Consider the following 14,556-nt stretch of genomic DNA (forward strand, 5'->3'; position numbering starts at 1 on the left):
ATAGAAGAAATAATTTAATAAATTTTGGCGTTACCATTTACACACTTTGATGATAATGATATCTTCTTGGTAAACAAGAAGATATCATTAAGAAAGCAATTAGATTAAGAAAGACGATGGTCAAACAGAAATTATTGTAACATTCCGTCGTCCTCTTGACTGTCTAGATAAAAGACAACTAACTGCGTGATAATCAACACGCTGTTATCTAGTCGCAGCAAGTAACTATTCTCATATCATTGAAGATAAAGTTTATTTATCCATCTAATATTTGTTGTTAAACTAATAAAATAGATTCAAAAATAATCTAAAGTGTTTCACGTTTATTAAGCCATACCATTGGGGACATAAATTATAACTATTTTATTTTTTTTAGTAGTTTAAATAAAACTTAAGAGCATTAATAAAAATTTGTTATATACTTTAAATATGACTTGATATTCAGTATTTATGCTTTATTAGAGTTTACTACAGTGTTTTAAAATTTAGTGGAATTTTTCTGTCTTTAAAGAAAAATTAAATATTTTTTCTGGCAGATTGAACATTTTGTTAGTTACATTAAACTTATTCCAGACTAGTTAAACATTTTGTAGTCAAGAAAAAAATAGTATATATGTGATTTAGAAATAATTTTAGCACTAGTGTAAATAATAATTTTATTTATTATTTTGATTTTATTAATAACATTAATAAGACACTGTACATTAACTAAATTTAAACTGATATTTTCAGGTACCGATCCAAAGAACTGTGATAAAGAAGTCTGTAAAAAGGAGCAATGTTGTAAATCGACCACGGAGGAAGTATGTTGCCCGAGGCCCAAGAAGGAAGAGAAGTCAGATGACGTCTGTTGTCCTAGGCCAAAGAAGGAGGTAGTTGATGATGCATGTTGCCGAAGACCCACTGCTAAGTGATAAAGGATGCGACTTTTGAATAAACTTCTGTGCTAGTTTCCCTTGGATTTATTAAACAATTCTTCCAAATGTAAATAACATTTCATCTGTAAATCCTATTTTAGTGTTTAAAAGCTGTAATAAATACAATTATAGGTTCTTGTTGTTGTTGTCGTGTCTTTTTTTTTTTTTTTTAAATAATGCTATCAACTCTATTAAGTTTCCTTGAAGATATAGGTATCATTATTTTAGTTGTAAAAATTAGTCTGTTCCAATGTTCATTTTTGGCTGTATAAAACTTGTAGAAGCATGCGTATTATGTTCCGATGATTCCCGTACCAATAATTAAACTGTCAGACATTTGTTCCGACTGTCCAGCAGAAAGGTTAAGTGCAAAAGCATGTCTGTTGTTCAACAGTTCCTGGTCCTAAGCAAGGACTGTTTTGATCTAGGTAACGATGCGTAAAACTAGGTGATACCAAGTTCATGATTTATCTATTTATCATAAACTATATATATAATAAGAATAATGTGCCATTTCATCTTCATTAATTTAGAAGAAAGGTAACACTTCTATTTGTAATTAACACTTTGTTGTGGATTAATAATATTATTAACTAACTTGGTATTCTTATGCATAATACAAGTTCTTATCTTCGAGTATTAAGTAAGAATCTAATGGTTCCTCAAAACTTGCCCACCATGGGCCTCAAAAATCTTAATTACGCAACTATTTAGATGGATTATTTCTTCTCAATTCGTTGCGAAATTTACATTCTACAAGAAGTATGCGTTTAACAATGAGCAGTTAGGAAACTGAATTTGTTGCTTGCCTAGATTTACAGTAATCGGCAAGTAATTAATTTATTACCGTCGGCCTCATAAAATTTATTTCGAATCATAAAATTATTAAATACAAATGAGTAAATGGAACATAAACCGTACTTTTTTTGTCCAATGCACCTCTTCGATTGTAAGAAAAAACTTTAAAAACTCCCATGTAAAATATGCTAACTGCCAAGGAGCTCACTCAAACTCTCAAGTGACTTCGGAGGCAGCGTAGAAAATTATGCAGGCCGAAGAAGACAACTATAACAATCAAAGTTTTAAATTGCACTCTGCCATACCTGATTAGAATCTAAATCCCAGAAGCACTCATGGCCAGCCTTGATGTCAGTCATCTTACCAGATTCTTTTCAAATAAACAATCTAAACACTGATATGTTGGCTCATTCATCAACTGTCACAAACAAAGCAAACTTTCTGCCCCATACACGAATGAAAGGATTAAAATAAGAGATTTTCGAAGACTATAACTAATACTCCTCATACTAGAATGTAAAACTCAATACCTCCCAAAGGATTGTTTTATTATAAACATTTGGAATTAGTTTCCAATCTTAGCTCAGATTGTACATATAAGACTGTTACTTCTGGTATTTTGTTCTTCCGTAAATATAATTTACTTTGTTTGAAGTTTCGTGAGGAATCTTCAATCTACCTAATGCAGTGACCAGACCGAAGCTACAAGGACGTGCGGGAGCTGTCCTGTTAATGACGGTTGGTCACATGTCACTACTAGAGAAACTTTCTTTAGCAAGATCATGGCTGAACTAAGCTGATTTAAATAGAATATCAGTTGTATCGTTTTTGTTCATTTTTGAGGTTTGATAATTTTCCAATTCCTAATTTTTAATCCCAACAGCCGAATTTTATTATCATTTTTGTTTTAAAAAATGGTATATGGCGATATCATCCACATTTCACAATTGGCAGGCGCAAAACATGGATAAAAAAATATCAGTTATAAAAGTGTAATTAACAATTGGTTAACAGTGTTATTGGTGTTATTTCTTTGTTAATCCACTTTAACCATCTCATCACCACCTAGTTATTCAAAAATAAGTGTCCACTCCCTGGAAGTGATACAATACAGTCAAAGTGAAATTCTTAGGTATAGAAGTGAGCTTTCAAAAATATCTTTCAAAGTAAGTTCAAGATGAAACATATCTTCACAATACGATTGTAACAACATATTTACTGTCTCTTTGGTATTCAGATATTTTAATTAGCCGACAAACTTAGATCAACATTGAATAAAGGGTGCAGAATGTAACCCGGATCTGGACGATCTTCCCAAATAGATCTTTTCAATATTTATTACCATGAAGATATACCCACATTCAAACCAAGAGCTAATTGTGTTAATCAACCAATTACTTGCAGACAATGTATTACTAACATGGAATTCAGCAGCATAGTCTCATCTAATGAACAAGCTTTTATTGGTCAAGTGAAATGTTAAATTACAAATCAAACATTCTAAATTAGAAGTGTCAACATAGTTTTATTAACTTGTGACTTTAAATAATTAATTTTATTCTAACAATGTTCCGATTAAAATCAAATGAAAATCACACTAATGACAGCACTAGTCGCCCATCTCCATAATTCCAATCATAGTGTTTTCCACATTTCGAAATTAGCAGGAGTTGATAGAATTCATTCAATAGGAAATGGACTAATTGAGTATATTCAAGGTCTTTACGTTATTATACCTTTATGCTGATTCCAATCCACATTGCTAATTCGATATCCATTTGAGGGCATAAAATATTATATATTTTAGTTAATATGAAGACCTATAGGAGCCAGAAAGAAAGTAGATGGACGGTGTTTCATCATGTTGCCTCACTTAGTTCTAGAATAGTGAATACTGGATCGGTAAACCATCAGCAACGTCGACCAACCGTTGTTGCCTAGTATTACTATTATTTGATACAAGTTGAGTGATATTGATATTCAGCATTAAAATAGTAGGTGTGACCAATCTTCATTTCATTTCGACTATAAATTTAAATCCGTACCGCTACAACCCATGAAGGGTCAGGGGTTCAGTGCTTTGTAAAGAATTGCTGTCATTACGACTAACAGTGTAGAAATATGTAAGAAATTCAAACCTTTCGTCAGTGAGTGTTAGCAACGCTACATTTTCTCAGACCCTTCTGGTATATTGCTGGGCACTATAAATGCGTTTTGGAAAATAAAAGAAAGGATAATCTCAAACAATGATATCTACCACAGGGTCCGTCGTTTGTGAGCTCTATGTATTTTGTTCTCTTTGGAGAATACAGGTTTGGAATGCTACAAAATGTTTGCCTTTAGAAGGTTATTAAGGGAGCATAAGAAGTTAGGCCGGTTAATTCATAATGAAAGGAAACAGACTCACTTCGGTTTTGAGAAAGTCTCCGAACAAGAAAAGGCGAAAAAGGTTTATGACGTGTTTCGTAATGTTGCATCAAATTATGATCTAATGAATGATGCTATGTCTTTTGGCATTCATAGAGTTTGGAAAGATATATTTGTTGAAAGGCTGGGACCGACTAATGGTATTGAATTACTTGATGTTGCTGGTGGTACTGGAGATATAACATTCAGGGTTTTAAAGTATTTGAGGAATTGTAGAACTCCTAGTCTTCCAGGAAGAGTAACTGTCTGTGATATCAATAAGTCTATGCTGAAGGTTGGAGAAGAGCGTGCCTTAAAAGCTGGTTATTTAGAAGTAGAATGGGTTGAAGGAAATGCTGAAAAACTGCCATTTGAGGACAATGTTTACAGTGCATACACTATAGCTTTTGGTATCAGAAATGTTACTAGAATTGAGGAAGCACTTAGAGAGGCTTATAGGGTTTTAAAGCCAGGAGGAAGATTTATGTGTCTTGAGTTCAGTCTTGTTGAGAATGAAGTTTTGAGGTGGTTTTATGATAAATATTCTTTTCAGGTAACTTATATAATTTTGTTTAGATTCTATTCTCTCCTCTATTACTTCAAGCCTCTGTTGTCTTATTAATTGAGTATAATTTTTTCACAGATGATTCCTGTCATGGGCCAGGTTATATCAGGAGACTGGAAGTCTTATCAGTATTTAGTTGAAAGTATAAGACAGTTCCCTACTCAAGAAGATTTTAAGTTGATGATTGAAGATGCTGGTTTTGTAAATGTTAATTATGAGAACTTGAGTTTTGGTGTAGTTGCAATCCATTCTGGCTTCAAACTTTAGATAAATTTTATGTTGTATTATCTCTGAAATATGTTCGATCAAATTGTTTTAGAATATTCTTGTACATGTTTATAAATTTGTATTTATTGTTAAATATGATAGTTTAAATTTATGTCATCTATTCAAATATACCATATTTTGGTTACCTTTTTTTTTTTTTTTATTAGAAATATACATTCCCTCCGCAAGAATAATAAATGGTGCTATAATGAGAGATAGTTCACTTTTATTATAACAGATTTTTATTGAAAACGGTAGCAATGTAGCTTATGTACTCAACCTCCATGCCTGATTTTATAATTTTTAAAAATAAACTATACATTTTTAATTAAATATAAGAAGATGGTCAGGGTTGTGGTCAAAAAGAAACAAATAGTTATATTTAATTATATCTTAAAGATGGTTTGGCCTTAACGAGATTTTAAAAAACAATGATTGACTGATCTGATTTATGAAATGGAAATACAAAACTGAACCAACCAAGAGAAAACCGAATGTAATGAAGTAAAATAAAATTCTATTTAAAAAAAAAAATGAAATTGCTATATTGAAGAAGGAGAACCTTCTGGTTCAGATTGAGAACTAGAAGTTATGTTCTCTTGTAGGACCTTAACCACTACAACTAAATCTGTGACTAGTTAATCATGATAAATATGCTCACTGTAGAAAACAAAGTAAGTTATTTGATATGACAAAGAAATTATCTCCAAGAAACTATGTATTTAAATAATACAATACTAATCAAAGAATAAATATAATTTAATCAATAAGTATTTGCTCAAACAGTAAAACTTGGAATTCCTATTTATTTTATTTTTGTTTTTATTATATGTCTTTACAGATAAGCCATGTTCTAGAGTAGTATAGCACAAGTGTGTCTTCATAGTTATTCTAGTCTTTAAGTCCTTTCAGAAACATTATTAGTATCTAAATTAAGATGCAGATGTAGTTATAGTTTCTTTTGATATTTTTTGTTTTAAATTAAAGTGCAGATTAACCTCATTCCATAGAATTTTAACATTTCTCTTTGTGGTTTAAATTTTTGAGATAGTTAAATGTACAAAAATGTTATAGTTTAATATAAGTATGAACTGTGCAATTATTGTACATATCATTTATTATAATTTACATATAGTGGATTCTTATTAAATCATCATAGAATTAATTAGATATATTCATAATATTTTACGATTCATAAAGTATCTTAAGGAACTAAACACTGTTTTAAAACATATTTTCATTATTATAGGGTTTTATTTTTATTTTTTGTTATTTCAGATAAAGACTCCCTTAAAGTATATAATATCTGTGTGGGTTTATTGTCACCTAATTTTAAAAAGTAGTTATTTTCTTATAATAATTATTTTGGAATATTAACATTTGGAAAAATTGCATTTGAACATTTAAGAGTATGCGCTCCATGTTATTTGAAATAAAAGTAAAATGTTACAATTAAATTAAAAAATAAATATATTTATCAAGTGTTGCAAAAATAAATTGGGTAAATTTTTAAATAAATTTAATTTGCAATGTTAAATTAGACCCAATTTTTATAAATTATAACTCCACCCTTGATGTTCATAATTTAACCTGTAAGTCCATGCAGGACTTTATGCTTTGTCATTGTAGAATAAGTATTTCATAATTACATTAAATCTTTAATTTATTTTTTTACATAATGATCTTTAAATAGATAACATATCAATTTTTAATATCAACTAGTTTTCTAAGTAGGAGCACACATTTACATATTTTTTCAATAGGGTAAATGTACAGGCCCAACTTTTACCGGTGGAGTAGTTCATCGATTAAAACCGAGATGGCGCTGAGTTCTTGAAAGGACAGGACTGTGGTCGATTCAGTGATCTGACAGCACCCACGGTCTGTAATTTTTTTAGAGTTCGGGACTTGTAAATAAAATCTTTTCAAGATGATGTCCTTAATTAATAGGATCCTAGATTGGTTTCGTAGCCTTTTCTGGAAGGAAGAAATGGAACTTACATTAGTAGGTTTGCAGTGCTCTGGAAAAACTACTTTTGTAAACGTTATAGCCGTGAGTGTTTAGTATTGTCTCTATCAATATTACTTTGCTTATTCATTGAGTTGACCTTTAAGTTATTTCTACTTTTTTTTTCTATTTTTTATTCCATTTAGTTATAATGTTATTCTGTAAACTGTTGAATTTTAAATATGATTATGAAAATTTAACTTAATATTTGAACTTTTAACTAAAGATGGTTTCACAATTTATTGTTTTGGTTTTCATTTATATAAATTGTGATTGACGTTTCCTATAACACATTTTCACTTTTCTACTGATATGAAGTAAGCTTATCTTTTTAAGACCCGTTTTTAAGAAAACATAAGATTGTTGTTTTATAATAATTGATGGAAATTTAAAGTTCTGTTGTTTTCTCAAAGCTTGATGTGTCTAAGGAATATTACTGAAAACTTACAATGTAAGCTAGAGCCAACTTATAGGAATGATCAGTCAAAACTGTGTTAGTTTTGTCATTATTCTAGATTGCTCCTTAGTTCCAGAAGAACGTATATTGCTTGGATCCAATTTTAACTTAAATTTATTTTAGAATGCTTGAACACTTTAATCAGTAATTGAATGAGTCATCCAGTGCTCAATGCAGGATAATCTTCTATTGTTGTTTGTTATTGGTTATGCTTGTCATTTTTCAGTGTCAACAAACTTTGTTTTTAAGGAATATATCATTTAATCAAAATCTGTTTTATTAACTTGTCACAAAATATTTCCAATATTTATAGATTCCATTTATACATGTGTATATAATTGATTAATTATATATTCTATATATCAAAACATGTTGCAATTGCGCATAATAAAGCATGGTATTTGTTTCCAATTACCAGGATTTTTGTATAATGTCAGTAGTAGAAGTTTTAATGGACTATTTTTGCAGTTAGGTTATAAAATAATTTTGTTTTATTAATTATTGAACCATCTAAAATCATGTTCTCAAACTTAATATTGGCAAGATATATCAATATAACAACCTGTAAGAGATGTATATTTTTTAACCAGTGTTTAGTTTCTGAAAGACATATAGCTAGTCTATCAATAATTGTAAAGCATGATATTGTTTTATCCTTTCACCTAGAAATTGTAGGTTTATTAAGTTCTTGGTATTTATTAATTTCTATCAATTAAAATTAATGAAATATGTAAAAATTTAAAAAAAAAACGGTAATGAATGGAGAACTGATTGTAACAACTATTTAATTTGTTTTGGTCGACAATATTTAAGTTATTAGTAAATATGATGATGGCTTGTTTGTTTGTTGTCTTATATTCATTTTTCTTTTATGAAAATTATAATTGGTATATTTTATATTGTAATTTAGGGAAGTATTTTTGCAAAACTACCAATTTATTTGTTAGTTCCTGTGGATTAGTAGAATAGGTGCAGGTTTTTTCTATGCGCTAGTGAAATTTTTGCATACGGAATAAGAGTTTTAACTTTAAAAAAATTATTAATGATTTTGCAAATGTTTTATTAGTTCCTTTTGTACTTGCAGGTATTTTATAGAATTATTTCAATCAACATTTTTATTTTTTTGTTTTGAAACCAAATAAATGTTTTCGCTTAAAAAAAAAGTCTCATTTGCTTTCAGTTCTTGAAGCTTTGTGTCATTTCCTTACTAATTATCCATTACTAATGATCCAAATTATCGCTCTCTTGTTCACCACATTACTGTGCTTGTTATGAAGTTTTTAATATATAGATTGTTATGAATGAATTGAAATTTAATTTTCTTTCATGTTCAAATATTGTGTATGATGAATTATTAATGAGTAATTTATATAACCATTTCTGTTTCTAGTTTTGTTTAAAATCTTTTGAGATTGGTTTTATGTCTTGCTTATATTGTTTGGTTTTTTTTTATAAGAACTTTTTTTTACAACTAAAAAATATATTTTGCTATTTCAGTTAGTCTAAAGACTATTTTTTTTCTTTAATGTTTATTATGAAAGCAATTAGTCACAAAATTATTTAGTAATTTGATACAAATTTGAATAAAAGTTGTTTTTGTATCTAATCTTACAATTAGTTTATGTCAGCCTACTGCCATTTAAACAAACTACAACTCATGACTATATTTTTGATTGAAGATAATGGCTTTGAAGAACATAATAACCCTAAGAAAAACATTTTTAATTCATAGGTAGGATCTTAATCCTTTTGATTTCTTAAAAGTGTCTGTAAATTTTATTTATTGGCACTATTATCAAAACGTGTTTTCATAACTAATGAACTAGAAAAAAAGGCAAGTACAATCAGGAAGCAAGAGATGTACTGAAATTAGAACTACAAATTATTGAAAGCAACTGGCAAGATAGAGAATGATGGAGAATTTCGGCAATAGATTTTACAAAAATAGGTTTGGTTATTCAACCAAAAACATACAGATGAAGAAAAAAATCTTATTTGATTAAAAGTTTAGACTTTAATTGTATAGAAAGAAGAATGTTATCCGTTTCTAAGCAAGATTAAAGTAAATATTATCAGTCGGATACTTAATTTGATACCTCTGTATTTGTAAGATCGAGAGGAACATGCATGAACAGTATTGTAGGGTATAATCCAAGCAGAAGTTACTGGTCATGAAGTAAGATAATGTTCCACTTATTCTGTTTAGATCAATGCTTAGAAATGTGTGGAACATAAAATCGTACATAGAGATGCTTAAACTATTGTTGAAAGAATTCAAGAAAACACAGAGAAACTTGATATCCTGATAGGAAAAGCAAATTAATCATGAAACCCAAATTGAATTAACCAGACATGGGAAACAACTTGATTAACTAGATTAGGATAAATGGACAGATGATCATAAATGTAGACAAATTTGAATATCTTAGCTCCACATTACCTTCAACGAATGACCAACCAGCATCACTTCTATTAGGATTATGAATTGATATAGCTCTTCCTACTTCTCATGAATTCTGAATATTACAAAAAATCTGTAAAATCCTTGTGCTGAAAACTTGATTTGACATACATTCTGTACGACAGGCATTGAGAACAGCAGGACTGAGAGCTTTGAAAGAAAAGTCTAGGATCAGAGTTAAAAGGTAGTAGAGAAAAATAATTGAGAATTTGGCGCATTTATCAAGGCAACTCAAAGAAGGGGATTCTCTTTCTGAACAGATATTGAGAAGATTGTTCCTGAGATTTGAAACATCTTATACCTGCCTCAAGAGGAATAATCTGAACGAAAATCATAATTTTATGTGGAAGCAGCTGTATTGTGTATATGTATTGAGGCAGACCCAAAAAACATTACTCAGGAATTGGCAAGAGAGTTTCCTCATCCAGTGTAAATCATAGGCTGTATAACTTCAGAAACTTGAATCATATTCATCAGCAGTGTTCCCCTTTATAAGTTGATTATTGAGCAGGCAGTGTCGAATTCTGTCAACAATCTAGAAGACGATTGTTTCATTAAACTTGTTATTGGAAGAATGCTAAGACTAAGGAACAGTAGTTGGACTCCTATCAGCCTGTTGTGCCAGTCAATAAGTTAGGGCAATCTGAAAAAAGACAATGCTCATTATGAAATCATTCCAGAAGGTCAGACCATTGATTCAGAACTTAGTAGTGATCAGTGATCCAGCTTTACCCAGAAATAGAAAACAGAAGTCAGGGTTTGTTTCAACTAGATAATGCTTGAACGGACATTTTTCTCTACATAAAATAAAAAATTACAGAACTGGATGGGATTGAGCTTCTCCCTTACCCTGCTTACAGTCTATACTTAGTACCTTCTGACTTTTCTTTTTGGTCCATGGCTCACCATCTTCCTGAAAAGCCTTCAATTCTCTGCATGATCTTCAAACCGGGGTTGCTAAATTCTTCCCTCCACGACCTAAAGAGTGGTATTGTGAAAGAATCTGACAGCATGTCTCGAGATGAGAACAAACCATAGAACACAATTATACATACTTAGTATATTAAAAAAAATTTTTTGTTGAAATAAAATTACTTTTAAATAATTTAGAAAAATTTTCATTTTTAATGACCCATCCCATTAATATAAAATTTTTAATTTATATTTATTATCTGTGTTTTAAAAAGGAAAAGATGGTTGGGGGTGCAGTCAGTAGATAACACAAATAAGTTGAAAGAACTTATTTAATAGTGCCAACGTTTCGGCCATAGTATCTAGCCTTCATCAGAGCTACAAGTAGAAGATCGGAAATCTAAGTGAGCTCAGCAACATGTGCAATAAGCTCACCACTCTAAGTCTAAGTAAGTCTTACCGTCTTATCGTAAGTTTTACCATATGCACTGCTGAGCTCACTTAGAATTCCGATCTTCTACTAGTAGCCCTGATGAAGGCTAGAAACTCTGGCTGAAACGTTGGCACTATTAAATAAGTTCTTTCAACTTATTGGTGTTATTTACTGACCGCACTCCTAACCATCTACTCATATATATTATTCACGGTCAACTATCTTCTCATCATTATGTTTAGTTTAATAACAGTATTTATTTAATTTTAGTCTGGACAGTTCAGCCAAGATATGATACCTACTGTTGGGTTTAATATGAGGAAAATTACAAAAGGAAATGTAACTATAAAAGTATGGGATATTGGTGGTCAACCAAGGTTCAGGTCTATGTGGGAAAGGTATTGCCGAGGTGTTAATGCTATTGTGTAAGTATTATTCATATATTTTATAATGAGTATTCTATTCCTACATCATATTTTTGTCTAACTAATATTTCCTATGGCAGATACATGGTAGATGCTGCTGATCCCGATAAGCTAGAGGCATCACGAAATGAACTTCACAACCTTCTTGATAAGCCTCAGCTGATGGGTATTCCTGTTCTTGTGTTAGGTAACAAGAGAGACCTACCTAATGCCCTTGATGAGAAGGAACTTATCGATAGAATGTAAGATTTTCTTAATTATCATTAGTTATAGAAGCTGTTATGCTGATATTTTTGAAAATAAAATCAGAGCGTATGGAATTATGAAAATGAAATCTTTATTGCTTTTTGGGCAGATTTATTGCTATTTTGATCTGTTCCTTATTAATGTCTGCTAGAAATGTGACTGAACCACATTAATTTAGATTTATTCTAATCATGGTTATACTGTTGATATTAGAAAAAATTAACTTTAATAAAGGAACTGACATTGACATATCAAAAGGTTATGTTTACTTTACTGCAACAAAACCTCAAATGGCTTCCCACTCTTTTGATAATGTCGCATGTTTAAAGGTGTATGAGGTCATCATCTTAAAAGTCCAAGATACATGGACTTTCTTTTCCAGAACCTGATCCATTACCGTTTTAAGTTCCTTGGTCGATTAACAATGGAATGTGTTTTTAAATTTTTCATTGGATGTGAGTTTCTATTCAAACCAAAGCATTATGAACTTCATAACTTCATATTGTTTAACCTACCTCAGTTTTTTTGTATGTATAGATGTAAAATTAAAACATTACAATCAATTATTTTGACATTTATGTGCTTAAGGCATGTTTAAATGAAATAAAAAATGTTATTTAATTATGAAATGCATCAAAGTGCATTTTAATACATAGAATAATTTATTTTAAAAAGAAATTACCTACAAATTTTTATAACCTGAGATTATAGTACAACTTTTAAGCCCTTCAACTCTTATTCATTAAGGATCATTTAATTATAAAACCACAAAGAAATATTTAATATATATAAATATATAAATTTAATATTTATTAAAAAAAAAATATAATAATTACACCCTCCTAGGTATTCAGGCCATGATACTTTATAGAATAATCATCCAATTGTGCATAAAATTTTCCTATTTTCATTTAGAAGTCTAAATAATGTCTATATTTTGTTCATGACAACAAATTACATTTTTTAATATTCTTACTAATCTCTATAGATACAAATATATCTCTAAAATATATTAAATATTTACATGTACATTATTCTCTTAATGTTTTGGACTACATAAATTATAATTACTGTTCTATTCAATTACACTGTAATGTTTTTCGTAGTTCAAAAAGACAAAGAGTCTACTGCAGTTTTTGCTTTTACCTTCACTATGATGTCATTTCCTCTCGCCACTAGGTACTTGCAGTTTGCCACTTTTTTAATTATGTGGTGGAGCAATTTTCCTTGATTCTGTCCTTCCTGTCCCTCACTTTTTAAGGAAATCAATCTGTCGGGTTTTCCCTTTTTTATATCAGGATCCAATTTTGTCTCAGCTCCTTTCAATTCCTGTAAAGCTCCTGAAAGTGATGCTTTTGATCTTGCCATTATTACTACATCGTCAGCATGTACTAAGTTTTGGATAAGTCTAATGTACCGTTAATCTTGATTGATCTTACCACTTGTTCTAGTGTAATTTTTATTGACAGGTTAAAGTCTTATTTCTGTGGCATAAAAACTACTTCTAATCCTTCTCCTTGTAGATTTATATACAGCTAGAGGTAGTAGATCATAGCTGCTATCTCAAAGCTATTCAAGATAGGGTATGGGATCCATGTATCACATTAGACATGATTATTATATGACTGTATATAGTATATGTATCCATGTTACTATATGACTTTAAGGGTGTATGTGTGCTGTATGGATGTTAATCAGGTGTACTTGGTCATGAACTCATCATGTGTATGAAAGAGGCATGTATATTCCAAATTTGATGTAGTTGAAAACATGGGGCAAAGTTTTTAACTTATTTGAAATACCTAAGGATTATCTTAAGTTTTTTTTTTTTTAATCTTTGTTATTTCTTTTGATTTAATGTGTAAGGCCCTTCACTCTTAGATGAAATGAAACCGAAGTTTGATAAACTCGAAGATGGAGTGAGTGAGAGACTTGAAGTTGAAATGAGTGGAGTAACCTATCACTTCCAATTTGTGTCTCTCACTTCAACTTTACGTCTCCCTTGCTTTGTTTTTATCTCACCTCGTGTGTGAAAGTCCTTTAACTTTTATTGTAAAATAAAATTTGCTTTTTCTGTTTACAGGAACCTTTGTGCTATTCAAGATAGAGAAATCTGCTGCTATTCTATCTCATGCAAAAACAAGGACAATATTGATATCACACTCCAGTGGCTTATAAACCATAGCAAATCTGGAGGGAGCCGCTAGCCTATGATTCTTTAATCAGTTTCTTACATTTTTTTAACAAAAAATAAATGATAAAGGTGTACATTACGTTTCTTTAATTATAGATTTTATTGTTATCCCCCACTGCTACTAGGGTTTCAAAGCAGGCAGTTGAACATGGTTTTAAATTGGATAACCATAATTTATGTGAAAGTGGAAAAAATTATTCTAGAAAAGTAGATATGAACTGTGAACTGGACTGAGACTTAACATCTTTTACCAGATATTTGTGGCCATAGAATTTGTCTTTGTGTGTAAGTCCTGCATCAGAGCCCTTAGCTCTCGACTTGTTAAATGGCACGCTTTATAGTTATTACTACACGCATAGGGGATCAAAATGGCGAAGCTAGGGTCATAGCTTCGCCTCGGCCTTGGGCCTCATTCAAGTCTTTTTTTTTATGAAAATAAAATAAAAACCTCAGTCCTTGAAGATCCA

General features: G+C 30.3%; 2 protein-coding genes and 1 long non-coding RNA gene across 3 annotated transcripts in view; 2 read left to right on the forward strand and 1 right to left on the reverse strand.

Moving 5' to 3' along the window:
* The window catches only part of LOC106681654 (uncharacterized), a 60,355-nt gene that overhangs the window by 40,193 nt on the left and 5,606 nt on the right, over positions 1 to 14,556 (reverse strand). The gene's annotated exons all lie outside the window — the stretch shown is intronic.
* On the forward strand, positions 3,814 to 5,102 carry Coq5 (ubiquinone biosynthesis protein COQ3, mitochondrial). The gene is made up of 2 exons (XM_014422086.3): positions 3,814 to 4,674; positions 4,765 to 5,102. The coding sequence occupies exons 1-2, from the start codon at positions 4,045 to 4,047 to the stop codon at positions 4,951 to 4,953; spliced, it is 819 nt and encodes a 272-aa protein (XP_014277572.1). The 5' UTR covers positions 3,814 to 4,044; the 3' UTR covers positions 4,954 to 5,102.
* Arl8 (ADP-ribosylation factor-like protein 8) lies at positions 6,783 to 14,163 on the forward strand. The gene is made up of 4 exons (XM_014422106.2): positions 6,783 to 7,006; positions 11,495 to 11,649; positions 11,730 to 11,891; positions 13,979 to 14,163. Exons 1-4 carry the CDS (start codon positions 6,884 to 6,886, stop codon positions 14,100 to 14,102), a joined length of 564 nt encoding a protein of 187 aa, XP_014277592.1. The 5' UTR covers positions 6,783 to 6,883; the 3' UTR covers positions 14,103 to 14,163.

Source organism: Halyomorpha halys, unplaced genomic scaffold, assembly GCF_000696795.3.
Source record: "Halyomorpha halys isolate HHAL.00 unplaced genomic scaffold, Hhal_1.1 Scaffold355.1, whole genome shotgun sequence".
Classification (NCBI taxonomy): domain Eukaryota; kingdom Metazoa; phylum Arthropoda; class Insecta; order Hemiptera; family Pentatomidae; genus Halyomorpha; species Halyomorpha halys.

Coding starts and splice junctions, on each gene's coding strand:
- Coq5 (XM_014422086.3), top strand. CDS start 4,045: ATGTTTGCCTTTAGAAGGTTATTAAGGGAGCATAAGAAGTTAGGCCGG. Junction 4,675..4,764: donor ATGATAAATATTCTTTTCAG/GTAACTTATATA, acceptor ATTTTTTCACAG/ATGATTCCTGTCATGGGCCA.
- Arl8 (XM_014422106.2), top strand. CDS start 6,884: ATGATGTCCTTAATTAATAGGATCCTAGATTGGTTTCGTAGCCTTTTC. Junction 7,007..11,494: donor CTTTTGTAAACGTTATAGCC/GTGAGTGTTTAG, acceptor ATTTAATTTTAG/TCTGGACAGTTCAGCCAAGA. Junction 11,892..13,978: donor AAGGAACTTATCGATAGAAT/GTAAGATTTTCT, acceptor TTCTGTTTACAG/GAACCTTTGTGCTATTCAAG.